The sequence below is a fragment of the Anas platyrhynchos genome, chromosome 17 (genome assembly GCF_047663525.1).
Source record: "Anas platyrhynchos isolate ZD024472 breed Pekin duck chromosome 17, IASCAAS_PekinDuck_T2T, whole genome shotgun sequence".
Classification (NCBI taxonomy): Eukaryota; Metazoa; Chordata; class Aves; order Anseriformes; family Anatidae; genus Anas; species Anas platyrhynchos.
Genome location: NC_092603.1, coordinates 1123297 through 1147629, shown reverse-complemented (window position 1 = coordinate 1147629; position 24333 = coordinate 1123297). Strand labels below are relative to the sequence as shown.

At 48.4% G+C, this 24333-nt stretch overlaps 3 protein-coding genes and 2 long non-coding RNA genes across 6 annotated transcripts in view; 2 read left to right on the top strand and 3 right to left on the bottom strand.

Annotated features, from left to right (window-relative positions):
- Nucleotides 1–3536: 3536 nt before the first annotated feature.
- Nucleotides 3537–6801, top strand: LOC139998858 (killer cell lectin-like receptor subfamily B member 1B allele B). Its single transcript, XM_072024724.1, has 7 exons — nt 3537–3653; nt 4367–4465; nt 4888–5016; nt 5337–5491; nt 5910–6019; nt 6393–6479; nt 6798–6801. The coding sequence occupies exons 1-7, from the start codon at nt 3581–3583 to the stop codon at nt 6799–6801; spliced, it is 657 nt and encodes a 218-aa protein (XP_071880825.1). The 5' UTR covers nt 3537–3580.
- On the bottom strand, nt 6683–11296 carry LOC119713021 (C-type lectin domain family 2 member B-like). 2 transcript variants are annotated; one of them, XM_072024950.1, is made up of 6 exons: nt 11019–11296; nt 8908–9061; nt 8475–8651; nt 8028–8209; nt 7539–7642; nt 6683–7240 (listed from the first exon to the last, which is right to left on the bottom strand). In XM_072024950.1, the coding sequence occupies exons 2-6, from the start codon at nt 8984–8986 to the stop codon at nt 7099–7101; spliced, it is 684 nt and encodes a 227-aa protein (XP_071881051.1). In that variant the 5' UTR covers nt 8987–9061; nt 11019–11296; the 3' UTR covers nt 6683–7098. The 2 variants fall into 2 exon arrangements, with proteins under 2 accessions (XP_071881051.1, XP_071881052.1); XM_072024951.1 differs by having other exon boundaries at nt 8541–8651; nt 11019–11293.
- Nucleotides 11297–13398: 2102 nt separating this feature from the next.
- LOC139998932 (uncharacterized) lies at nt 13399–14324 on the bottom strand. Its single transcript, XR_011803880.1, has 2 exons — nt 13877–14324; nt 13399–13594 (listed from the first exon to the last, which is right to left on the bottom strand). It is a non-coding gene; the product is annotated as an uncharacterized lncRNA (long non-coding RNA).
- Nucleotides 14325–15822: 1498 nt separating this feature from the next.
- The window catches only part of LOC139998945 (uncharacterized), a 32196-nt gene continuing 23685 nt past the window's right edge, over nt 15823–24333 (bottom strand). The window contains exon 2 of the long non-coding RNA XR_011803897.1: nt 15823–16252. This is a non-coding gene — a long non-coding RNA (uncharacterized lncRNA). The remainder of the gene's footprint in view (nt 16253–24333) is intronic.
- Nucleotides 18656–24313, top strand: LOC139998911 (killer cell lectin-like receptor subfamily B member 1B allele B). Its single transcript, XM_072024925.1, has 6 exons — nt 18656–19048; nt 22038–22136; nt 22542–22670; nt 22993–23147; nt 23567–23676; nt 24054–24313. Exons 1-6 carry the CDS (start codon nt 18964–18966, stop codon nt 24247–24249), a joined length of 774 nt encoding a protein of 257 aa, XP_071881026.1. The 5' UTR covers nt 18656–18963; the 3' UTR covers nt 24250–24313.

Genomic DNA, 24333 nt, shown 5'->3' with positions numbered 1-24333 from the left:
CCGGATGCAGCATTTTTTTCTCAGCTGGACTGATGAAATGATGCAAAGGGGAGGGGATGCAGAAATGCGGCTACAACTCCCCTCTTCTTGAGGCAAAACTGGTGTTTTTGAGGCGCTTTGAGGTCTGGTTGGCTGTAGGACGCATATCCTTTAGGGCGCATATCCTTTAGGGTGCATATCCAAATACCTTTTTTTCCCCTCAAAACAGGATTATCATTTTTTATTTTTGTATCCTTGGGGGTGCAGAGGGAAAGGGGGAGACAGGGAGACGACAACTCCTAGTTGATCAAGATGTTTTTTCATGGTGTGAAAAGTCAATCTGTAGCTGTGGTTTGCTGTAACAGGAAAAAGAAACAATAGTTTTGCGCTTTTTTTTTGTTTATTTGGTTGGTTGGTTGGTTGGTTGGTTTGTGTGTGCTTTTTTTTTTTTTTTTTTTTTTTTTTCCCCAATAAAATCCTGGAAGAACACATTTATTGGCTGCTTTCAAGCACGTGTACCTTTTTTACTGGAATCACAATGAAGCAGTGCCTTGTGCACATCAAGGGGATATGTCTGGGCCCACACGAGGATGAGGTAAAACAATAAAAGATACAAAAGGGTGGGCCGTGAGACTGGAGGAGGCAGGAGGATCTTGTGCCCCTCACCTGGGCACCAGGTGTGCGCGGGTCCGCTTCTCTCAGCTTCAGCTTCTTCCTAGCTCCAGTGCACCTATTTCCAGCGACTTTCAGTACAAACTTCTCTGAGCAGTTTGCTGAGTTTGTCTGAACCCATCTTCATGAGGCGATCAGAGAGCCTGTTCCCGTCCTGGTCTCCATTCTGCCAGCCTGCTCCTTTTCACTCCTTTTTCCTGCTTCTTTATTGATGACATAACTTCATCGGTGTTGCCTTTTTTATCTTGAGAGCAGGCTACCCTCTTACACCCTTCTCTTCACAGCAGTTCTTTTCAAAACAACTTTTCATTGGTCAAGCAACTTTGCATATAACAACAGCAAACACCGAGAAACTTCCATGCCTTAATGGCTGGAGAACAAGAGACCAGCTGGAGAACAAGAAACCTGAGACTGCATGGAGTCTCCTGAATCACCCTCCTTTGTTCCCTCTAAACTCTTTTATATTCCTGATGGCCTCATCGTTAAGAGTCTAATGTTATGTTAATCACGGGGTTTTCCAACCCCCATGGCCACACTCCCAAATCTCCCCCTTCTTTATTAATATCAACCATTTTCTCGACAAGAATTACCACTCCACATATAACAACTCCATATATAACAGGGGCATTGAACGGCCGCGAGCTGTGGCAGGAAGCTCCGGCCCCGCTGCTGGTTCACACTTCACCGGTGCAGCTCTGAGCATTTTGGTTTCCTGTCCTCTGGACCCCGTTGTGTCCCCTCCACCTTCTGCGTGTCCTCCTGCCATGGAGGATGAGGATGGCTACATGGCCTTGGACAGGCTGTGCAAGCAGGATGCTGCAGAGAGGCCGGGACCCCTCCGGCAGGCAGGTCGCGGGGTCCAGTCCTCCATCCCCACCATGGGTTTGTGGTGGCGAGAGGATACCGCGGGTGGCGATTGCTAGGCAGGGGGAAGAAGCCAGGTGGTGCAGCTCTTGGGGTCCCAGAGAGTCGCTCAAGCTGGGGAAACTGAGAGGGGGCTTGGGGGGATGCTTGCCTTTGATAAGTTCGGTATTGTGGAACAAAAATGGTTTTGCACCAAAAGTGGGAACAAGGGCAAGCAGAGGACATGCCACAGAGGTGGTTCCATTTCTCCGTGAGGGCTGGAGATGGATGAAGTGTGAGAAAAGAGAGAGAAAGGAAGCATTTTTGGGACCTCTGCTCTATGGAACCCGCTTGCACGGCAAAGTGCTTGGCAGTGCACACCCATTTTCTAGAATCATAACGTTGGTCAGTGGTACACCTCAGGAGGTATATTTCTGTAGTAGCATACTAAAGGGGAATAGGCGAAATGGGCAATAAGGGTCCCAGGGGAAAAGGGGATGTCCCTGGGACAGTGCCTACTGAGAGTCCTTTAGGAAGAATGCTAAGGAATCGGTTGCAGCAAGGTTTGTAGCTCTGGGGGAGCATGGAAGGATGGAGGGAGCATGCAGGGCTGATGTGTGTCTTTTGAAGGCACCTGCACTTGTTTGAGGACCTCCAGCTGGATTTAGAGGTGGCTGCATGGTAAAATTCAGAGTCTGTCCTCCCCCCACCCAAAAAACCTGGCCAGTGCTCATCCCACCAATGCCCCACCAGAGCCAGATCTTGCTTTCCCCCAGCATTACCCCATTTATATCGTTTTTCTTCATCTCTGGGAAGAACTTCTTCAAACAGGAAGTTTTTGTAACCAGGCTATCCAAACTAAATGTCTTGCAATTAAGTTATCTGGATGCAGATTTTTACATAAAAGAGGGAAAAAAATAATATATATATATATATATATATATTTTTAAGTTTTGCAAGCTACGGTCAGGATGGAGGCAGAGTCTTTGTGCAGCCTTTTTTTAATTAGTGGTGGTGGTGGTGATGTGGTTTTTTTTTGACACCTTTTTTTGTCACCCTGAAGGAAGAGAAATGTAAAAATGGTCCTGCCTCTGCTCACCACAGAAAACTGAGTACAAAACTTTCCATGAGGTCAATGACATCTGAAGGCAGAGTAACAACAAACAGCAAAATGGACTGGTGGTGCTTTTTCCCCAGTCCTAGGAAGTGCCAGCTGCTCCATGCAGCTGAGGCTAGGTCAAGCTGGCATGAGAAAATGAAATTAAACATCAAGATAATACATATCTAAATTTGCTGCAGAAAATAAGCAAGGGAAAAAAACAAAAAACAAAAAAACAAAAAAAAACTCTTTCCCTTTTCTGGTGCAAAAGTTACAGGATAAATTACTTGGCATGGAAGAAAAAGCAACAAATTGCGATCAAAACCATCCCCTTCCAGCTTTTGGGTTACATGCAATGGATGCACAAGCTTTATTCCAGGGAAGACACACCAAATACCACCTTTCTCCTCCTTCCCCAACTACCTGCTGGTATGCATTGGCCTGCTCCCATTAAAAAAAAAAAAAAATATATATTGAAGGGCTTTTATTTTGTCTTTTGTCACCTCTCTACTCTCCTGGTAGCTCAGCACGGCAGTGCTTGCTGTGGTCACTAAAGACAAAAGGTGTTTTCTGCACCTCCAGAGGTGCGACCTCCTCCTGCCTCGAGGCTGTCTGCCTACCTGCCATCCTTCGACTGAAAGGGACCACCATCGCTGGAGGTCTTTAGAAGACATTTAGGTGTTGAGCTTAGGGATATGGTTTAGTGAAGGACTTGTTAGTTTTAGGTCAGAGGTTGGACTAGGTGATCTGGAAGGTCTCTTCCAACCTAGATGATTCTGTGAAAGGAAAGTCTGTAGCACATATCTATGTATATATTAAAAAAAAAAAAAAAAAAAAAAAAAAAAAAAAAAAAACCACACAAAGAAGAAGACTAAAAAAGGCCATTTCCTGGTGCTGGACGCAGGCGCAAGAAGGTTGGTCATAATGCAAAGGTTGCCCGGGGACGTTGTCACTCCTGGGACGCTTCTCTGGGTGGGCAAGCTGACCATGGCTGGCGAAATTATTTACACCGATTTAAGGCAGCCCAGAGAAGGCTCTTCACCTGTTGAGAGGCGTCACAGTAAGTGCAATTTTGGGTGGTGGGTGCTCATGGCGAGCTTCGTTTCCTCCAGGAAGAGCTGGCGCTTTGGTCCACTTGTGTCTTGGCCAAGAAACATGGCCAACTGCCGGTTGGGTTGTGGGATAGATCCCGATTTGTGCGGGCAAAGAAAGGAAGGAAGGAAAGAAGGAAGGACGGGGGAGAAGGAAGCTTGCAAACGGCCAGTGCTTCAACGATTTCACTGCTGGGGCTGCTCTCCCCACAGCAAAAATCAGCTCCGACATGAGGCGATGGAAGTTCAAGCTTGGCGAAACGTGCCCAGGACCCTGGTGGAGAGGAGCTGTGGAGGGACACGGGTCCCACCGGCCACCACCTGCTCTAAATGAGGCCAATTTCACAAGAGTTTGGATCTGTCCCCGCATCCCCTCCAAGCTCCTGGAGGCTTTGCTCCAGCCAAAGCTGCACAACGGCGAGCAGCGGGACCCACGCGAGGAGGGTCCTGGGGTGGGAGATGCAAAGAGAAGGTTGTGACCGTTGGGTTTTCACTTTTTTGTGTGTGTGTGTGGAGGTAGCAAAGCATCTGTCAACTTTTGCTCAATCAGAGGGGCTTTATTTTATTTTATTTTATTTTATTTTATTTTATTTTATTTTATTTTATTTTAATTTTATTAAATTGTATTTTAATTTTATTTTACAAGAAAGCACTTTCTGAACAAAACCACGGATTCTTTCAGCTCCCGCCGTGTGCCCACGGTGGCACAGAGTCTTTCTGAAGCTGAGTGGGCTGGGCTACCTGGTGCTGCTGGTGCTGGTGGCGGTGCTCAGTGTGCAGGGTAAGTAAAACCTGTGTGAAAACACATCTAAAACCCAAGAGATCAAAAGGGAAAGTGTACTTTGTTTGTTGTTTTTTGTTTTTTTTTTTCTTCGCCAAGGGGAGGACAGGGTTTTATCCCAGGAACCATGTAGATGCCACGGGACACATCCAGCAAGAGTAAATTCCCTCTCAAAACAAACAAACAAACAAATAAAACAATACAAAAACACATAAAAACATACACACACACACACAAAAAAGGCTTTTAAAGCAAGGGTGGTGGACACAAGCAACATTTTTATGCTATTCCAAAAGTTGGGTGCAATCATGATCAGAAAAAGAGTTTGCACAATAGATCGGGAAACCCAACTAAGCCCTGCTTGGTTTTCACGGTGAAGCACACAAACAGCCTCAGTCTCACCCCAAAATTTTGCCTCCAAGTTTTTCAGAAGACGCCGACTCCTCCCAACGCTCTGCAGAACAAGAGCGAGGCCGGGGGAAGGAGCAGGATGGAGATGTGCGTGATTCCCTCCCTGCTGCGCTACTTCTGCCGCTGGAACGGCTCCTCAGGTAACCCCTTCCGTGGGAGGGTCCCTGGGGTGGGATGGGTGCCCCCAGGGGGCTGCAAGCCCGGCTCAGTGTTGATGAGCATGGCAAGGAAGAGCTTGTTTTGCTGATCATCTCCATCTTCTGTGGGCCTCCGGGAGAAGGAGGCACCTCTCCACCTTCACCATGCTCACCCCACCGTGTCCTCCATGTGGTGGATGGGTGGGGAAAGCGGGCAGGAAAAATTTGGGAGGGGAGAGAGCTCCCTCTCCAGTGCCTCTTGGCTGGTTTGAGCGAGACCTCGAGCACTTTTGGGGTGTCTCACGGCTCCGTCTCCTCTCCAGGCCACGGGGGCTGCAAGCTGTGCCCCCAGTCTTGGCAGCTTTTGGGGGACCAGTGCTACCAGGTTTCCAAATCGACTGGGACTTGGATGGAAGGCAGAAAAGACTGCGAAAGTCGGGGGTCCCATCTGGCCGTGCTCCGAAACCCCACTGATATGGTAAGTGCAGAGTGTAAAAGGCCTGAAAAAGATCCAAAAAACCTTCGTTTTGGTGGGTAGAGGGGCAAAAACTGCCCCGGAGCTTCTGGTTGGTGGCGGGAGGCTTGGTAGCTCCAAGCCACCACCTGCTAAGAGGTGGGAACAGGGCTGAATCTCTTCCTAAAGGGCTTTGGAGACTTCTTCCCACCTTTGGCACAGAAGGAAAGAAGGACACAGAGCTCGGGGGGAGCCTCCGGTGTCTCAGGCTCTGATTTTAAGCTCTTTCACCCACTGAGCGAGGCAGCACCCAAGGCACGGGTGGTGTTTAGGGCCCATCTCTTTGAGGATTAACCCAGTGGGTTCAAAAAGACAGCTTTGCATCCCAACGAGCCTCTTGCTGAAGGCCCCTGGAAGCCAACACTCCTCTCCCATTTCCCAGGAGCACTTAAGTGAGATCATCCGCTGGGACAAGCTAACGGTGTGGATCGGATTAAAGGCATCGAACTACATATGGAAATGGGTGGACAACTCCTCCTTTGACGCCACCACGTGAGTACAGCTGCAACCCGCTGTGTGCAGAGCAGCTTTGCACCCCTAAGATCTCCAATATTTTGGTGTCCACAACAGTATTGCAATGCCCCAGTAAGGCTTTGCAGCCTGAAAGTTGGCTGTACTGAGCACTGTAACCCACCATCTCATCACACCTATGCAGCCAACGTGGTTTTAATGCCCTGGGCATGCTCCAGTGGAGGAAGGAGCGAGATGGTAGTGCAAGCACAGCAATCTGCACGCGCATCTGGGCAACCCCGCAGCAAGAAGCCACCTGGAGCCTAGAGAGACAGGCTGGGGGAGAAGCTCCCATTGCCCCCTCACCCAAGAGCAAAAGGAGCTGCTTTTGAGTGCTGATGGTTTTGGTTTGCAGGTTTGGTTCCCTTCAGAGTGTGGAGAACGGCTGCGTGACCTTTGTAGGCAACTGGCTGGAAGACGATGGCTGTGAGAGCAACCACAAGTGGGTTTGCCAGACAGAACCCTTCCATCTCCTTTCAAAGACTGCAGGAGATGGAGAGTTGTGCAGTACCCACCCCGAAATGCCCAGCCTGCAGTACGCTTGCTGCTAATATTTGGGGTGAAGGCAACCCTCCTCGTTACGGCTCTGTGAGGAATTTCAGGGTTTGAACCCAACCAAGCACAGCCAAGAGTATTAGTGTAGGCTCTGTTTCAATTAGCTTTTTTAGCAAAAATTTTTATTTTTTTATTAAAATATCCATCCAGATATGCACATCCAGACATTATCTGTTCCAATTGTTCCTTCTCCTCCTTCCAACAGGTAGTGTAAAGTATAATAGCATAATAGCATAATTCCATAGCACATCAGATTCACAGGTTTCAAATTCATTATTACAAACATGCCGTTTGCAAATGTAGAAAAAAATAAAACACTATTTTCTGCTGTAGAAGCAGAGAGAGAAACAGCAATGTTGCTCACTTCAGTACAAAAGATTGACAGAGCCTGCAAGAATCTGAGCAGAAAGGACACTCAGCAATACTGTTGTGGCAAAGACGCAGACGTAAATAAGTTTTTACCAATTTTTGTGGCACTATCATGAGCTGTATGTTTATGGGATCTTTTACTCAGGGGAAATCTTTTGCCTCCAGAGGACGTAGTTGTTGGGCCTGCTGCAGATCCAGTATTTCTTCGTTTGGCAGAGTGCTGAGCTGATCCTCTCCTGGTTTAGGTACACACAAGGGCCACCTCCCCGCACCTCAAACCTGCAATGCAGACACACTCAGGAGTGAGCAGAAGGGAAGAAAGTAGGAAAACTACCCTAAAAACTGGAAGGAAAGATGGGGTTTCCTCTCCTGGGAAGGTCACAAGGGGCAGTGTTCAAGGTTTAATAGGGGTTCAGAGCTCGGCGTCCTTGGTCCACACCAAGCCTCCTGTGAAGAACCAGCGGTGCGGTGACAGGAGAATGTCCCCATCCCAAAAGAGGCCATCCCAGACCCTATAAGAACTCCTGCCCTAATTGCCAACCCAAAGCACCCAACCCCAACATGCAGAGGGACTGACCAGTTGTTGAAGGCTGTGCCATTGGTCCACCTCCACTGGCCGTTGACTTCCTCGTGCAGCCCCAACCAGTGGTTTCCTCGGCCCTTGCAGCGCCTGATGAATGCCTTTAGAGGAGAAAAAAAATGAAATAAAATAAATCGGGTTTTAGGCGATCCCGTCTTCCGAAAACACAACTCAGCCAGGTTCTGCCTCCAGCCTGCAGAGCACCCTGCAATAGGAAGGTGATTAGATTCTACAATCCTACAGTTAAACAGAAAAAAGGAAGCCCCTTGAGGGCAAAGCTCAGGACAGCACCCATCTGGTTGTAGGGAGGGAGTCTTGGAGAAAATATGTGATATTGCTCATCCCCCAGCCCGGGCTAGTGCTTTCCCCAGGGCATCTTCTCCTGGCTTTGGCAGTGGGTGAAATTTGGGGGAAAATGGGTTTTTGGTCTGGTCACACACATTTTCCACACCAGAGCGGGCAGTGGGGCTCGTGCCCAGTTCTCACCAGTTCCTCCAGGCTGTCTATGGAGGTCAGGGAGGCTTCCATGGCCTTGCACTTCTCCAAGCTGGTGTTCCAGTTGCTTTCATTCTCTGAGAAATAGTAGCACTTGCTTTGGAAGCCGATCCACGTGTCTGGGCACATGTGGGAGAATTGGGGATGTGATGAGCGAGACTGCAGCTGCACAACTGTAAAAGGAGAAAACCGAGCAGGTGAGATGCATGGACAGTCACACACACAAAAAAAAAAAAAAGGCAGAAAAATAGCAGGTTTTTTAAAATTATATGTATTCCCCTCCAGCAAATGTAGAGGGGTAGGGATGTGCCAAGATGGGGCATCCGCTTGGAAAGGCTGAGTAGAGCCTCTTGAGGGGACAAAAGGGGGTGCCCATGAAGCAGGCCCAGTGCTATGCTTGGGGGCTTCTCATCTTGCTTGGAAAATCCTGGAATTCACCTCTCCACACCTGAAACAGCTCCCTGGCCAATCTCTCTGCCATGGGGATGCTCCAGTGGGACTCACCAACCAAGGCCACCACCAGAATGACGACAAGTACACTCAGCACCACACACAGGGGAGCCAGGAGCTTTTGTACACGATGACATTTCCTTCCCATCCCATGGGGGCTGGAGCCTGGTGGAGAAGAGAGCAGGAGATGTGGGCTGGGTCTTTCCACCCCCCATTTGCCCTTTTTCTGCTGGATCCATGGTTGATCCTATAGCCCTCCCCCTTGGGATAGGAGCGCCCTTCTTTGAGGCCCTCCAGATGGATTTAGAGGTGGCTACATGGTAAAATTCATGGCCTGTCCTCCCCCCACCTAAAAACCATGGCCGGTGCCCATCCCACCAGTGCCCCACCGAAGCCAGATCTTGCCTTCCCACAGCATTACCCCATTTATTTTTTTCATCTCTTGGAGGGTTCAGCACTTCTTGCTCGGGGTGAGTATTTTCCCAGACTTCTTTCTCCATGGCCGTCAAGGAAGTATCAGGTCTCACTGATCACATCCACACATCCAGTCCTCTTGCAGCAACTGGCTGACCACACTGCGATAGCAAGGAGAGGGTTGAGTGTTGGGGGGCCAGCAAAGCCCCCCAGGTCTGAGGACTTTTGGGGATCTGGAGGGGACATGGGGAAACCGTGGTTGGGGAGAGGGCTTGTGGTCTGCTGGAGGGGAATGGAGGAAGGGTGAAAGGATGGGAGAAAGGGAGAAGGAGAAAGAAGAAAAAAAAAAGATGAAAAAAGAAAGAACTAAAAAAGAGAAAGAAAAGGAGAAAGAAAAAGAGAAAAGAGAAAGAAGTTTATGTTGACATGAAATACTAAAAGAAATTAAAAGAAATGTATTGCCTATCAGCACTCAAAGCTCAAAGGGAGTTGAGATGTGTGACATGACACCCTCCCCAAACAGTCTCCAGCCCAGCAAGAAGCTGAACTTGAAAAAAAACAAGGAAATAAGCCAGCAGCTGCTTGTGCTGACATTCTTGGTTCACAGCCAGCCCTTATCTCAGTTCCCCCTGCATTATTTTCAGAGTATAGAACAGCATGCTGGCTGCTGTTCAAACAGAGCAGCGCTTGCGCCACAGATCTTGGTACTATTGTTGGAAAATAATCAACAAGGAAGGGCTTTGCCCACCTGGATGAGGGGATTACTGGAAAACCAAACATCTAGGAATAAGCTCCTAAGGAGGAAAAAACGTTTTGGTTTTGAGGGAATACAGCAGCACGCAGGAAAAACTTGCAGAAGGAACATTCAGTGCTGGGGGACATACTGCGAAATAGTGTTTTCAAAGAAGTTTTAGGATTGAATTTGGTGGGGGGGGGATAAATAGTGGTAATACGAGTGGGCTGCATGTACCCCAGACTCTGTACAACAAAGCCTGGCTTGGCTTCAGATTTGGCTTGCACACTGGGGAGCCTGCTCCAGTCTGCAACCACCCACCTTGGTGGAGAACCTCTTCGTGATGTCAAGGCTAAACTTCCCCTGCCTCAGCTTAACACCATTCCTGCAGGTCCTATCGCTGGTGATTACGGAGAACAGGTCACCTGCCTCTCCACTCCCCCTTGCGAGGAAGTTGTAGACTGCGATGAAAACTGCACACAGTACTCGAGGTGAAGCTGCACCAGCACAGAGTAGATTGGGACAATCACTTCCCTCCACCGACTAGCGATGCTACTAGCTTGTACCCACGTGTCATCCCTCTTCCCTCCCTTGTCTGCTTTTTTGCTGCAGCTCCACACAGATTATTAATTCTACCGATTAATACTATTTTTTGCTTCTTTTCAACTTTATTCTTCTTTAATTCCCTCCCAGGAGAAAAAACAAACAAACAAAAAAAAAATCAAAGAAAGCAGCCAGCTGCCTTAGCTAGAAGATTAGAAGAAAGACTGGGAAAGCCCTCCCAAAGAAATAAACAGGAGGAAAAAAAAGCATGAAATGTTTTAAAATATCTTAAAACAAACAAACAGACAAAAGCACTAGGAGTTCTAAACATCTGCAAGAAGATTTACACACCCCTTTGGTAGCAGAAGCTTCAATAAAGCCAAATGAAAAGGAAGAATTTGGGCAATGTGGGGTTTTTTTGGCTCTAATCACAGAAACACATGAGTGGTGTGGGGCAGTGTGGATGTGGAAGTGTGAAACCATTCAGGCATCAAAGAGATCAATCTCCACAGTACTGATCAAGAAAACCAAAAAGCTCGGGGAAAAGCAGAACCAAGGCAAGGGAACAGAAGGAGGCAGAGGGAGCAGAAGGAGGTGGAGGGAGCGTGCAAATTAATACAAAAAAACTTGAAAAAAAGGAAGGGGAAGAGGGGGAGGGGAAGAGGGGGAGGGGAAGTAGGAGGGGAAGTAGGAGGGGAAGTAGGAGGGGAAGAGGGGGAGGGGAAGAGGGGAAAGATGGAAACCTGCCCTGGCTGGCTGCTCCTTCCCTCCCCATTTCAGTCCCTAGCCGAGCGTTGCTTGCTCAGCCGGCCCCAAATTTTGCTGCTCCAACATGGACTCACCCTAAGAGCAGTGTGTCTACTCCTGGTGTCTTCTTGCTTGTGCTTCCATTTAAGGAATGAGAGAAGGAACACTGCTTGTATTATCCTGCTCATGCAGCAGTGTCCTGTAGCAGCGAGGGAGTGGTATCACTCAGCCTGGGATCCTACGGAAGGGCTCTTGCAGTAGGAATACCTGAAGATATTAAACAAATCCTGTCTTAAATAGTAAGGCTTCAGAACTGAAAAACATCAGGGGCTGCAACTTGAACACGGGTAAAAAAAAGTTTTCCTGACAGCACCCGCCCTCTGTTCTTTTTATTGCAAAACGGCAGTGGGAGGAGCTTAAGGTGCCCAGGAGGAGTAACGCTGCATTAATCCTGAAAGCACCAGTACGTTTTTGTGTGTGAGCTGGCTTGCAAAGATTTGGCATGCAAATTGGGGGTAATTTGCCTTTGACTCACCTCTTCCTGGGGCAAAACTGAAGTTTTTCAGGGTGTTTGAAGTGTTTGAGGGTGAGCTGGCTGCTCAAAATAACCTTTTGTCTCCTCAAAACAGGATTCTCATTTTGTTTGTTTGTTTGTTTGTTTGTTTGTTTCCTTGTGGGTGCTGAGGGCAAAGGGGAGATGGGGCAAGGAGGACTTCCAGGAGATCAAGATGATTTTTCCCCCTTGGGATGGGCAAACATATGGTTGGGGGGAAGGGGGAGCCTGTTTCCAACTGTCGTGGGTTTACGTGCCACGGTTTTGGTAGCAGGACTCCACGTCCCAAAGGACATCGAGCCCCATACGATGCAGCCGAGTCTCTGCACATTTGGGGAGCCTGAAGGACCCTGCCAGGAGCACGAGGGATGGATCTGATGGGGAAAAAACTGCTGGGAGAAGGAGGATGAAACCATTTGGGCAGCAAAGAGTTAAATTTCCACAGTACTGAGCAAGAAAACCACAACTGTGTTCTGAAAGGTCAGAAGGGACTCGGAGCATTTGTGGGCCCTTCTCTAGTTTCACTTCAGATATTCAAAGAATGAATCATCAAGGCAGAAAAAGACCCATAAAATGGAGGCCAATCCGTCCCCCTACCACCAAGGTCACCCACTAGCACCATGTCCAACCTCTTAAACACCCAAGGCAGCAGCAAGGCAGCACCCAAGGCACGGGTGGTGTTTAGGGCCCATCTCTTTGAGGATTAACCCAGTGGGTTCAAAAAGACAGCTTTGCATCCCAACGAGCCTCTTGCTGAAGGCCCCTGGAAGCCAACACTCCTCTCCCATTCACCAGGAGCACTTAAATGAGGGGATCCAGCAGGACAGCAAGGACAAGCTAACGGTGTGGATCGGATTAAAGGCATCCAACTACACATGGAAATGGGTGGACAACTCCTCCTTCGATGCCACCACGAGTACAGCTGCAACCCACAGTGTGCGGAGCAGCTTTGCTCCACTTCTGCCCCAATATCTTCAATATTTGGTGTCTGCAACAGCTTTTTAAACCCCCCAAATGGCTTTACAGCCCAATAGTTGGCTGTATGAAGCACTATAACCCAACATCTAATCACGCCTACGCAGCCAACGTGGTTTTAATGCCCTGGGCATGCTCCAGTGGAGGAAGGAGCCAGATGGTAGTGCAAGCACAGCAATCTGCATGCGCATCTGGGCAAGCCTGCAGCAAGAAGCCACCTGGAGCCTAGAGAGACAGGCTGAGGGAGAAGCTCCCATTGCCCCCTCTCCCAAGAGAGAAAGGAGCTGCTTTTGGGTACTGATGGTTTTGGTTTGCAGGTTCGGTTCCCTTCAGAGTGTGGAGAACGGCTGTGTGACCTTCAGAGACAAGAAGCTGGAGATCGATGGCTGTGGGAGCCACCAGGAGTGGGTTTGCCAGACAGAACCCTTCCATCTCCTTTCAAAGACTGCAGGAGACGGAGAGCTGTATGGTGCCCACCCCGAAAAGACCAGACTGCAGGATGCTTGCTGAAAATATTTGGGGTGAAGCCAACCCTCCTTATTACAGCTCTGCGAGGAATTTCAGGGTTTGAAGCCAACCAAGCCCAGCTGAGACTATCAGTGTATGGACTGGTGAAATTAGCATGTGGTTTATTTATTTATTTATTTATTTATTAAAAAAAGCATTCCTATATGTACATACAGACTGTATTTGTTCCATTCTTGCTTTGTCCTCCTTCCAACAGGAAATGTATAGTAAAAAAATAGCGTAATTCCGTAGCACATCAGATTCACAGGTTTCAGATTTAGTATTACAAACATGCCATTTTCATCTGTAGAAAAATAAACCAATTTTCTGCTGTACAATGAGAGAGAGAAGCAGGACCGTTGTTGACTTGAGTAGAATCATAGAACAGAATCATAAAACAGAAGCATCAAGTTTCGCTTACTCTGTAGGCCTCACACAGGTTTACCCAAAAATTCATGCCATGTGACTAAGAGCACAGTCAAAATGCTTCTTAGACCTGAACAGGCTTGCTGCAGTGACTGCTTCCCTGGGGAGCCTGCTCCAGTGTGCAACCACCCTCTTGGTGAAGAACCTCTTCCTGATGGCCAGCCTGAACTTCCCCTGCCTCAGCTTGACACCATTCCGTGGGTCCTATCCCTGGTCACTAAAGAGAAGAGATCGGCACCTGTCCCTCCACTCCACCTCAGGAGGAAGCTGTAGACCATGACGAGGTCTGCCATCAGCCTCCTCTTTTTGAGCCTGAACAGGCCTAGTGCCCTTAGCAGCTTCTCATACGTCTTCCCCTCTGGGCCCTTCACCATCTCTGTGGCTCTTCTCTGGACACTCTCCAACACTTTAATGTCCTTTTTGTGCTGTGGTGCACAAAACTGCACACAGTACTCGAAGGGGAGGCCGGCCCAGTGCAGAGTAGAGTGGGACAATCAACTCCCTCGACTGATTAGTGATATAGTGCTTGATGCACCCCAGGGTATGGTTGGCCCTCCTGGCTGCCAGGGTACACTGCTGGCTCATATTCGTTCACCTTGCTATCAGCTAAAACTCCCAGATCCCTCTCGTTACTGGACAGTACAGAAGATTGACTGGGCCTCCAAGAATCTGAGCAGAAAGGAAATTCTAATAATGTTGCTGCAAAGAAGCAGATTTAAGTAAGTTTTTACCAGCTTTTGTGCTAGTTTTGGCACAAGCATTATGTTTATGGGATATTTTACTTGGGGTAAATCTTTTGCCTCCACCTGACGTAGTAAGTCCACAGATGGACTTACCCTAAGAGCAGTGTGTCTACTCCTGGTGTCTCATGTCTTGCTTGTGCTGCAATTCAGTGAACGAGAGGAATAGCTGCTACAGAAGCATGGAGTGTTACTTAAGAGCGAGGGGAGGGGTATGGCTCAGTCTGCTGATCTTGTGCAAGATCTTGTGGTCTTGCAGAACAGTGGCAGTAGGAACGCCTCTCTTGACTGATACGTGCAAAGTGACTCAAACCTCACTGGCTGCCACTTGAACACAGGTTATAAACGTTTGCCTGATAACAAAAGGCGAAGGAAAGCAATCCTCTGTTACTTTTATTGAAGAAAGTGGGAGGAGATTAAGGCCCCCAGGGGGGGAGTAATGCTGCATGTACTGCAGTAGCGGTGAAAGCACCAATACAACATTTTATTGTCTGAGCTGGCTTGCAAAGGTTTGCACGCAAAGTAGGGGCCATGGTAAAGTGGCTTTGACTCACCTCTTCCTGGGGCAAAACTGAAGTTTTTGAGGATGTTTGAGGTCTGGTTTGCCACTCAAAATATACATTTGTCCCCTCAAAATAGGATTATTTTTTTGTTTGTTTGTTTGTTTTCTTGTGGGTGCAGAGGGCAAAGGGGAGAAGGGGTGAGGACGACTTCCAGGAGGTCAAGATGATTTTTCCCCCTTGGGATGGGCAAACATATGGTTGGGGGGAAGGGGGAGCCTGTTTCCAACTGTTGTGGGTTTACGTGGCAAGGTTTCAGTAGCAGGACTCCACGTCCCAAAGGACATCGAGCCCCATACGATGCAGCCGAGTCTCTGCACATTTGGGGAGCCTGAAGGACCCTGCCAGGAGCATGAGGGATGGATCTGATGGGGAAAAAATGTGCTGGGGGATGGAGAATGAAACCATCTGGGCAGCAAAGAGTTAACTGGGCATGATTTCCCCCTCCCCACCCCCATACTGAGCAAGAAAATCACATGATTTCAGGGAAACTACTGGGTAGGAAGGAGGCGGAGCAAGCAGCTCCACCCACCCATCCCCCTCCCACCAATGTCACCCACTAAACCATGTCCCCAAGCTCCATGTCCAAACTTTCCCTGAACACCCCCAGGGATGGTGACTCCACCACCTCCCTGGGCAACCCGTCCCAAGGCCTGACCGCTCATTCTGAGAAGAAATGTCTCCTCATTTCCAGCCTGAACCTCCCCTGGTGCTACCTGAGGTCATTCCTTCAGGTCCTATCCCTAGTTATCTGTGAGAAGGGGCCGAACCCCAGCTCCCACCCCTTCCTTTCAGGTAGTTGTAGGGAGCCATAAGGTCCCACCATCTGCTTTTTTTCCTGCAGCTCCTCCCAGATTATTAATCCTGTTTATTTTTTTTGCTTCATTTCACCATTATTCTTATTTTCATTCCCTCCATTCCCTCCCCAAAAAAAGCACAAAGAAAACAGCCTTACCTAGAAGAGAGACTGGGAAAGCCCTCCCAAAGAAACAAACAGAAAAACAAAACAAAACAAACAAACAAACAGATAGAAATATTAAAAAAAAAAAAAAAAAAAAAAAAAACTAGGAGTTCTAAACATCTGCAAGTTTCACACACCCCTTGTGGTAGCAGAAGCTTCAATAAAGCCAAAGGAAGAATTTGGGAACGTGGGTTTTTTTTTTTGGTTCTACTCACAGAAACAAACGAGTGGTGTGGAAGCTAACTGTGTGCACGTTTTTGGCATTAAAGAAAGGGAGACAACATGAAGAGAATTAAAAAAAAAAAAAAAAAAAAAAAAAAAGAAAAAGATGGAAACCTGCCCTGGCTGGCTGCTCCTTCCCTCCCCATTTCAGCCCCTAGCCAAGCGTTGCTTGCTCAGCCGGCCCCAAATTTTGCTGCTCAGATGTGGACTTAACCTAAGAGCAGTGTGTCTACTCCTGGCGTCTTCTTGCTGGTGCTCCAATTTAAGGAATGAGAGAAGGAACACTGCTTGTGTTATCCTGCTCCTGCAGCAGTGTCATGTAGCAGCGAGGGAGTGGTATCACTCAGCCTGTGATCCTACGGAAGAGCACTTGCAGTAGGAATACCTGAAGATATTAAACAAATCCTGTCTTAAATAGTAAGGCTTCAGAACTGAAAAACCTCAGTGGCTGCAACTTGAACATGGGTAAAAAAAAAAGTTTTCCTGACAGCACCCGCCCTCTGTTCTTTTTATTGCAAAACGGCAGTGGGAAGACGAGTGGGAGGAAATTAGGCGCCCAGGAGGAGTAATGCTGCACCTACCGCATTAACCCTGAAAGCACCAGTACGTTTTTGTGTGTGAGCTGGCTTGCAAAGCCTTGCATGCAAAGTGGGGGCCTTGGTAATGTGCCTTTGACTCACCTCTTCCTGGGGCAAAACTGAAGTTTCTGAGGGTGTTTGAGTTCTGGTTGTCTGCTAATAATAACCTTTTGTCTCCTCAAAATAGGATTATCTTTTTGTTTGTTTGTTTGTTTTCTTGTGGGTGCAGAGGGCAAAGGGGAGATAGGGCAAGGAGGACTTCCAGGAGATCAAGATGATTTTTCCCCCTTGGGATGGGCAAACAAACAGTTGGGGGGAAGGGGGAGCCTGTTTCCAACTGTCGTGGGTTTACGTGCCACGGTTTTGGTAGCAGGACTCCACGTCCCAAAGGACATCAAGCCCCATACGATGCAGCTGAGTCTCTGCACATTTGGGGAGCCTGAAGGACCCTGCCAGGAGCACAAGGGATGGATCTGATGGGTAAAAAAGTGCTGGGAGAAGGAGGATGAAACCATTTGGGCAGCAAAGAGTTAAATTTCCACAGTACTGAGCAAGAAAACCACAACTGTGTTCTGTTTCAGGAAACTGCAGAAGGGAGGCGGAGCATTTGTGGCCCCTTGTCTAGTTTCACTTCAGATATTCAACGGATCAGTCATCCAGGCAAGAAAAGACCCATAAAATGGAGGCCAATCCATCCCCCTACCACCAAGGTCACCCACTAAACCATGTCCAACCTCTTCTTAAAGACCCCCAGGGACGGTGACTCCACCACTTCCCTGGGCAAACTGTACCAGTGCTTGACATCTCTTTCTGAAAAGAAATGTCTCCTAATTTCCAACCTGAACCTCCCCTGGCACTACTTGAGGCTGTTACAAATGAGGTCTCAATTCAATCTGAATTTTGTAATATTTATAAAACGAATATTTCTAAAAGGTATAAAAGCTATAAAAGGTATAAAAGGCAAGTAAACAGCGCTGCGTGTGCGGGAAGTCTATGCTCCACCAACACGTACACACGAACATCAAACATTATAAATATACAGAACGTTGCTTTACATACTAAACCTGACTATGCCTATACATACGTACAATCAGGAAAGGTAACAAAAAATCCTTTAAGTTCCATGACTTACTAAAATCAAGTACACCTATACATATGGACAATCAGAAAAGGTAACAAACAATCCTCCAAGTTCCACAACTCAACAGTCTCCATTTTCCGCTCCTTTTCTTGGTTACTAACAAGTCTCCATATTCCATTCCTTTTGAACAATGTCTCCCTTTAAGTTGTCAAGCAACTCGGTCTTCAGGCCTTATGTATCCCGTTCTTCCCAGATGGAAGAAAAGCATATCCATCTCCTTTTCAAGGCCAATGAGGCCTGGGTCAAAAAGCACGTCAAGGTCAGCAGGGGGAGCAACAGCAAAAGCCTTCGATGGCAGTAGCAGTGGAGGGGCCCATGGCATACCAGTCAGATCAATAAAGGAGCCCCCAGCTCCCTCACTATCTGGCAAACCACACGTTTGTGATTGTGGTCCCACAGGGCTCTTCAAGGACTCAGACACTGCTCACCAGGTGCCGAGCAATCCCACTGCAACCTTGCCACTTTTAGTTGCAGAGTCCCACACCTTGACCTCAGTTTGGTCCCATGTTTCAGGCTCATAAACTGTCCGATTGTTAAGAAGGAGAATAAGCTGTAAGGTTACCAGGACAGTCTTTGTTCCTAAGGACGTATGATTCCCCATAATGCGCAACTTTTTACCAGTGAGAGGCAGTTGTGTGCACAGGTCCGCTTCTCTCAGATTGAGTTTCTCTCCAGCACTGGTGCGCCCATTTCCAGCGACTTTCTGTACTTGCTTCTCTGAGCAGTTTGCTGAGTCTGGCCGAACCCATCTTCATGAGGCAATCAAAGTGCCTGTTCCCGTCCCAGTCTCCATTCTGCCAGCCTGTTCCTCTTTACTTCTTTTTCCTGCTTCTTTATTGATGTAACTTCATTGTGCTGCCTTCTTTTTTATCTTGAGGGCAGGCTCCCCTCTTATACCCTTCTCCCCACAGCAGTTCTTTTCAAAACAACTTTTCATTGGTCAAACAACTTTGCATATAACAACAGCAAACACCCAGAAACATCCATGCCTTAACAGCTGGAGAACAAGAGAACCATCTGGAGAACAAGAAACCTGAGACTGCATGGAGTCTCCTGAATCACCCTTCTTTGTTCCCTCTAAACTCTTTTACATTCCTGATGGCCTCATCATTAAGAGTCTAATGTTATCTCAACCACGGGGCTTTCCGACCCCAATGGCCACACTCCCAAATCTCCCCCTTCTTTATTAATATCAACCATTTTCTCAACACGAATTACCACTCCATATATAAGAGGGGCATTGAATGGCCGTGAGCTGTGGCAGGAAGCTCCGGCCCCGCCGCTGGTTTGCACTTCACCGGTGCAGCTCTGAGCATTTTGGTTTCCTGTCCTCCGGACTCCGTCGTGTCCCCTCCACCTGCTGTGTGTCCTCCTGCCATGGAGGATGAGGATGGCTACATGGCCTTGGACAGGCGATGCAAGCAGGGTGCTGCGGAGAGGCCGGGACCCCTCCGGGATGCAGGTAGCGGGGTCCAGTCCTCCGTCCCCACCATGGGTTTGTGGTGGCGAGAGGATACCCTGGGTGGCGATTGCTTGGCGGGGGGAAGAAGCAGGGAGGAGTAGCTCTTGGGGTCCCAGAGAGTCGCTCAAGCTGGGGAAACTGAGAGGGGTCTTACAGGGGATGCTTGCCTTTGATAAGCTCAGTATCGTGGAACAAAAATGGTTTTGCACCAGAACTGGGAACAAGGGCAAGGACAGGAAATGCCACAGGGGTGGTTCCATTGCTCCGTGAGGGCTAGAGATGGATGAAGTGTGAGAAAAGAGAGAGAAAGGAAGCATTTTTGGGACCTCTGCTCTACGGTACCCCCTTGCATGGCAAAGTACTCCGCAGTACACCCCCATTTTCTAGAATCATAACGTTGGTGTGTACTACCCCATAGGAGGTCAATTTCTGTACCACCACACTTAAGGGGAATAGGAAAAATGGGCAATAAGGTTCCCAGGGGACAGGGGGATATCCCTGGGACAGTGCCTACCGAGAGTCCTGTAGGAAGAATGCTAAGGAATCGGTTGCAGCAAGGTTTGTAGCTCTGAGGGAGCATGGGAGGATGGGGAGAGCATGCAGGGCTGATGCGTGTCTTTTGAAGGCACCTGCACTTGTTTGAGGACCTCCAGCTGGATTTAGAGGTGGCTGCATGGTAAAATTCAGAGTCTGTCCTCACCCACCCAAAAACCCTGGCCAGTGCCCATCTGACCAACAGACCACCAGAGCCAGATCTTGCTTTCCCCCAGCATTATCCCATTTATATTGTTTTTCTTCATCTCTGGGAAGAACTTCTTCAAATAGGAAGTTTTTGTAACCAGGCTATCCAAAATAAATGTCTTGCAATTAAGTTCTCTGGATGCAGATTTTTACAAAAAAAAATAAATAAATAAAATAAAATTTAAGTTTTGCAAGCTATGGTCAGGATGGAGGCAGAGTCTTTGTGCAGCCTTTTTTTTTTTTTTTTTATTAGTGGTGGTGGTGATGTGTTTTTTTTTGACACCTTTTTTTCTCACCGTGAAGGAAATGTAAAAGGGGGCCTGCCTCTGCTCACCACAGAAAATGGAGTACAAAACTTTCCATGAAGTCAATGAGATCTGAAGGTAGAATAACAACAAACAGCAAAATGGATTGGTGGTGCTTTTTCCCCAGTCCTAGGAAGTGCCAGCTGCTCCATGCAGCAGAGGCTAGGTCACACTGGCATGAGAAAATGAAATTAAACATCAAGATAATGTATATTTATTTTGCTGCAGAAAATAAGCAAGGGAAAAAAAAAAAAACTCTTTGCCTCTTCTGGTGCAAAAGTTACAGGATAAATTACTTGGCATGGAAGAAAAAGCAATAAATTGGAATCAAAACCATCCCCTTCCAGCTTTTGGGTTAAACGCAATTGATGCCCAAGCCGTATTCCAGGGAAGACACACCAAATACCACCTTTCTCCTCCTTCCCCGACTACCTGCTGGTATGCATTGGCCTGCCCCCATTAAAAAATATATATATATTTTTTTTCAATATATATATTGAAGGGCTTTTATTTTGTCTTTTGTCACCTCTCTACTCTCCTGGTAGCTCAGCACCGCAGTGCTTGCTGTGGTCATTAAAGACAGAAGGTGTTTCTGCACCTCCAGAGGTGCGACCTCCTCCTGCCTTGAGGCTGTCTGCCTACCTGCCATCCTTCGACTGAAAGGGACCACCATCGCTGGAGGTCTTTAAAAGACATTTAGGTGTTGAGCTTAGGGATATGGTTTAGTGAAGGACTTGTTAGTTTTAGGTCAGAGGTTGGACTAGGTGATCTGGAAGGTCTCTTCCAACCTAGATGATTCTGTGAAAGGAAAGTCTGTAGCACATATCTATGTATCTATTAAAAAAAAAAAAAACACACACACACACAAAGAAGAAGACTAAAAAAAGCCATTTCCTGGCACTGGACGCAGGCGCAAGAAGGTTGGTCATAACACAAAGGTTGCCCGGGGACGTTGTCACTCCTGGGACGCTTCTGTGGGCGGGCAAGCTGACCATGGCTGGCGAAATTATGTACGCCGATTTAAGGCAGCCCGGAGAGGGGGCTCTTCACCTGCTGAGAGGCATCACAGTAAGTGTGATTTTGGGTGGTGGGCGCTCACGGCGAGCTCCAGGAAGAGCTGGCGTTTGGGTCCGCTTGAGTCTTGGCAGTGAAAGGAAGGAAGGCAGTGAAAGGAAGGAAGGAAAGAAGGAAGGACGGGGCAAAGGAAGCTTGCAAATGGCCAGAGCTTGAATGATTTCACTGCTGGGGCTGCTCTCCCCACAGCAAAAATCAGCCCTAACGCAAGCCGTTGGAAGTCAAAGCTTGGCAAAACACACCCAGGACCCTGGTGGAGAGGAAGTGTGGAGGGACCCGAGTCCCACCAGCTGCCATCTGCTCTAAATGAGGCCAGTTTCCCAAGAGTTTGGGTCTGTCCCCCCTGCTCTTGAGGACCCCCACTGCCTCCCAGAGCACTCAGAGGTGACAGCCTCGCTTCTGAGCCCAACCTCAGCAGCAAGCCTCCAACAGGAGCAAAGCCTGCCACCGGGACTCCTTCCCCACCGGGACCCACTGGTGCAACTGGGAAGCCGCAGCCCAGCTGCTCCCCATCCCCTCCAAGGTCCTGGAGGCTTTGCTCCAGCCAAAGCTGCACGATGGTGAGCAGTGGGACCCATGTGAGGAGGGTCCTGGGGTGGGAAATGCAAAGAGAAGGTTGTGATCGTTGGGTTTTCACTTGTTTTTGTGTGATTATGGAGGTAGCAAAGCATCTGTCAACTTCTGCTCAAACATATGGGCTCTCTTTTCGTTTCGTTTCGTTTCATTTCTTTCTTTACTTTTCTTATTATTTTATTACATTTTTATATTAATATTATTGGTTTATTTCATATTATTTCATTTCATTTCATTGTATTTTAATTTTATTTTACAAGAAAGCACTTTCTGAACAAAACCACGGACTCTTTCAGCTCCCGCCGCATGCCCACGGTGGCACGGAGTCTTTCTGAAGCTGAGCGGGCTGGGCTGCCTGGTGCTGCTGGTGCTGGTGGTGGTGCTCAGTGTGCAGGGTAAGTAAAACCCACTCGAAAACACATCTAAAACCCAAACGATCACAAGGAAAAGTGTACTTTGTTGGTTTTTTATTTTTTTCTTTGCCAAGGGGAGGACAGGGTTTTATCCCAGGAACCATGTAGATGCCACAGGATGCATCCAACAAGAGTAAATCCCCTCTCAAAACAAACAAACAAACAAATAAAACAACAACAAAAACACAGAAAAACATACACAAAAAAAAGGCTTTTAAAATAAGGGTGGTGGACACAAGCAACATTTTTATGCTATTCCAAAAGTTGGGTGCAATCATGACCAGAAAAACAGTTTGCACAATAGATCAGGAAACCATATAAGCCCTGCTTGATTTTCACGACATTACCCCCAAACAGCCTGTCTCACCCCAAAATTTTGCCTCCAAGTTTTTCAGAAGACGCCGACACCTCCCAACACTCTGCAGAACAAGAGCGAGGCCGGGGGAAGGAGCAGGACAGAGGTGTGCATGATTCCCTCCCTGCTGCGCTACGTCTGCCGCTGGAACGGCTCCGCAGGTAACCCCTTTCCCCGGGGGTGAACCTGGGGTGGGATGAGTGTCCCTGGGGGGCTGTGAGCCCAGCTCGGTGTCAATGAGCATGGCGAGGAAGAGCTCGTTTTGCTGATCATCTCCATCTTCTGTGGGCCTCCGGGAGGAGGAGGCACCTCTCCACCTTCACCATGCTCACCCCACTGTGTCCTCCTTGTGGTGGATGGGTGGGGAAAGCGGGCAGGAAAAATTTGGGAGGGGAGAGAGCTCCCTCCCCGGAGCCTCTTGGCTGGTTTGAGCGAGACCTCGAGCACTTGTTGGGGTGTCTCACAGCTCCGTCTCCTCTCCAGGCCATGGGGGCTGCAAGCTGTGCCCCCAGTCTTGGCAGCTTTTGGGGGACCAGTGCTACCAGGTTCCCAAATCGACTGGGACTTGGATGGAAGGCAAAAAAGACTGCGAAAGTCGGGGGTCCCATCTGGCCGTGCTCCGAAACACCACCGATATGGTAAGTGCAGAGTGTAAAAGGCTTGAAAAGGACCCAAAAGCCCTCGGTTTTGGTGGGTATAGGGGCAAAAACTGCCTTGGAGCTTCTTGTTGGTGGCAGGAGGCTTGGTAGCTCCAAGCAACCACCTGCTAAGAGATCGGAACAGGGCTGAATCACCACCTAAAGGGCTTTGGAGGCCCCTTCCCACCTTTGGCACGAAAGGAAAGAAGGACAAAGAGCTCGGGGGGAGCCTCCGGTGTCTCAGGCTCTGATTTTAAGCTCTTTCCACCCACTAAGCGAGGCAGCTCCCATGGCACAGGTCATGGTTTGGGCCTGTCTCTTTGAGGATGAACCAAACGGGTTCAAAAAGCCAGCTTTGCACCCCAACGAGCCTGTTGCTGAAGGCCCCTGGAAGCCACCACTCCTCTCCCATTTCCCAGGAGCACTTACGTGAGATCATCCGCCAGGACAAGCTAACGGTGTGGATCGGATTAAAGGCATCCAACTACATATGGAAATGGGTGGACAACTCCTCCTTCGATGCCACCACGTGAGTACAGCTGCAACCCGCTGTGTGCAGAGCAGCTTTGCTCCACTTCAGCCCCCAAATCTCCAATATTTGGTGTCCACATCAGCTTTGTAATCCCCCACAAAGGCTTTATAGCCCAAAAGTTGGTTGTACAGAGCACTGCAACTTAAGATATCACACCTATGCAGCCAATGTGGTTTTAACACCCTGGGCATGCTCCAGTGGAGGAAGGAGCCAAATGGTAGTGCAAGCACAGCAATCTGCATGGGCATCTGGGCAAGCCCGCAGCAAGAAACCACCTGGAGCCCAGTGAGGCAGGCTGGGGGAGAAGCTCCTATTGTCCCCTCTCCCAAGAGAGAAAGGAGCTGCTTTTGAGCGCTGACAATTTTGGTTTGCAGGTTTGGTTCCCTTGGGAGTGTGGAGAACGGCTGCGTGACCTTTGTAGAGAAGGGGCTGGAAGACGATGGCTGTGAGAGCAAATACAAGTGGGTTTGCCAGACAGAACCCTTCCATCTCCTTTCAAAGACTGCAGGAGACAGAGACCTGTATGGTGCCCACCCTGAAAAGCCCATCCTGCAGGATGCTTGCTGCTAATATTTGGGTTGAAGCCAACCCTCCTTGTTACGGCTCTGCAAGGAATTTCAGGGTTTGAACCCAACCAAGCACAGCCAAGAGTAT

Excerpts from the sequence above, each read along its gene's own strand:
- LOC139998858 (XM_072024724.1), top strand. The coding sequence starts at position 3,581 with ATGGCTGGCGAAATTATTTACACCGATTTAAGGCAGCCCAGAGAAGGC. Across the intron at positions 3,654-4,366 it reads ACCTGTTGAGAGGCGTCACA|CTCCCGCCGTGTGCCCACGG; the intron begins GTAAGTGCAATT and ends GGATTCTTTCAG. Across the intron at positions 5,017-5,336 it reads CCGCTGGAACGGCTCCTCAG|GCCACGGGGGCTGCAAGCTG; the intron begins GTAACCCCTTCC and ends TCTCCTCTCCAG.
- LOC139998911 (XM_072024925.1), top strand. The coding sequence starts at position 18,964 with ATGGAGGATGAGGATGGCTACATGGCCTTGGACAGGCGATGCAAGCAG. Across the intron at positions 19,049-22,037 it reads GGGACCCCTCCGGGATGCAG|CTCCCGCCGCATGCCCACGG; the intron begins GTAGCGGGGTCC and ends GGACTCTTTCAG. Across the intron at positions 22,671-22,992 it reads CCGCTGGAACGGCTCCGCAG|GCCATGGGGGCTGCAAGCTG; the intron begins GTAACCCCTTTC and ends TCTCCTCTCCAG.
- LOC119713021 (XM_072024950.1), bottom strand. The coding sequence starts at position 8,986 with ATGGAGAAAGAAGTCTGGGAAAATACTCACCCCGAGCAAGAAGTGCTG. Across the intron at positions 7,643-8,027 it reads TAGACAGCCTGGAGGAACTG|GCATTCATCAGGCGCTGCAA; the intron begins GTGAGAACTGGG and ends TCTCCTCTAAAG. Across the intron at positions 7,241-7,538 it reads GGCACAGCCTTCAACAACTG|GTTTGAGGTGCGGGGAGGTG; the intron begins GTCAGTCCCTCT and ends TCTGCATTGCAG.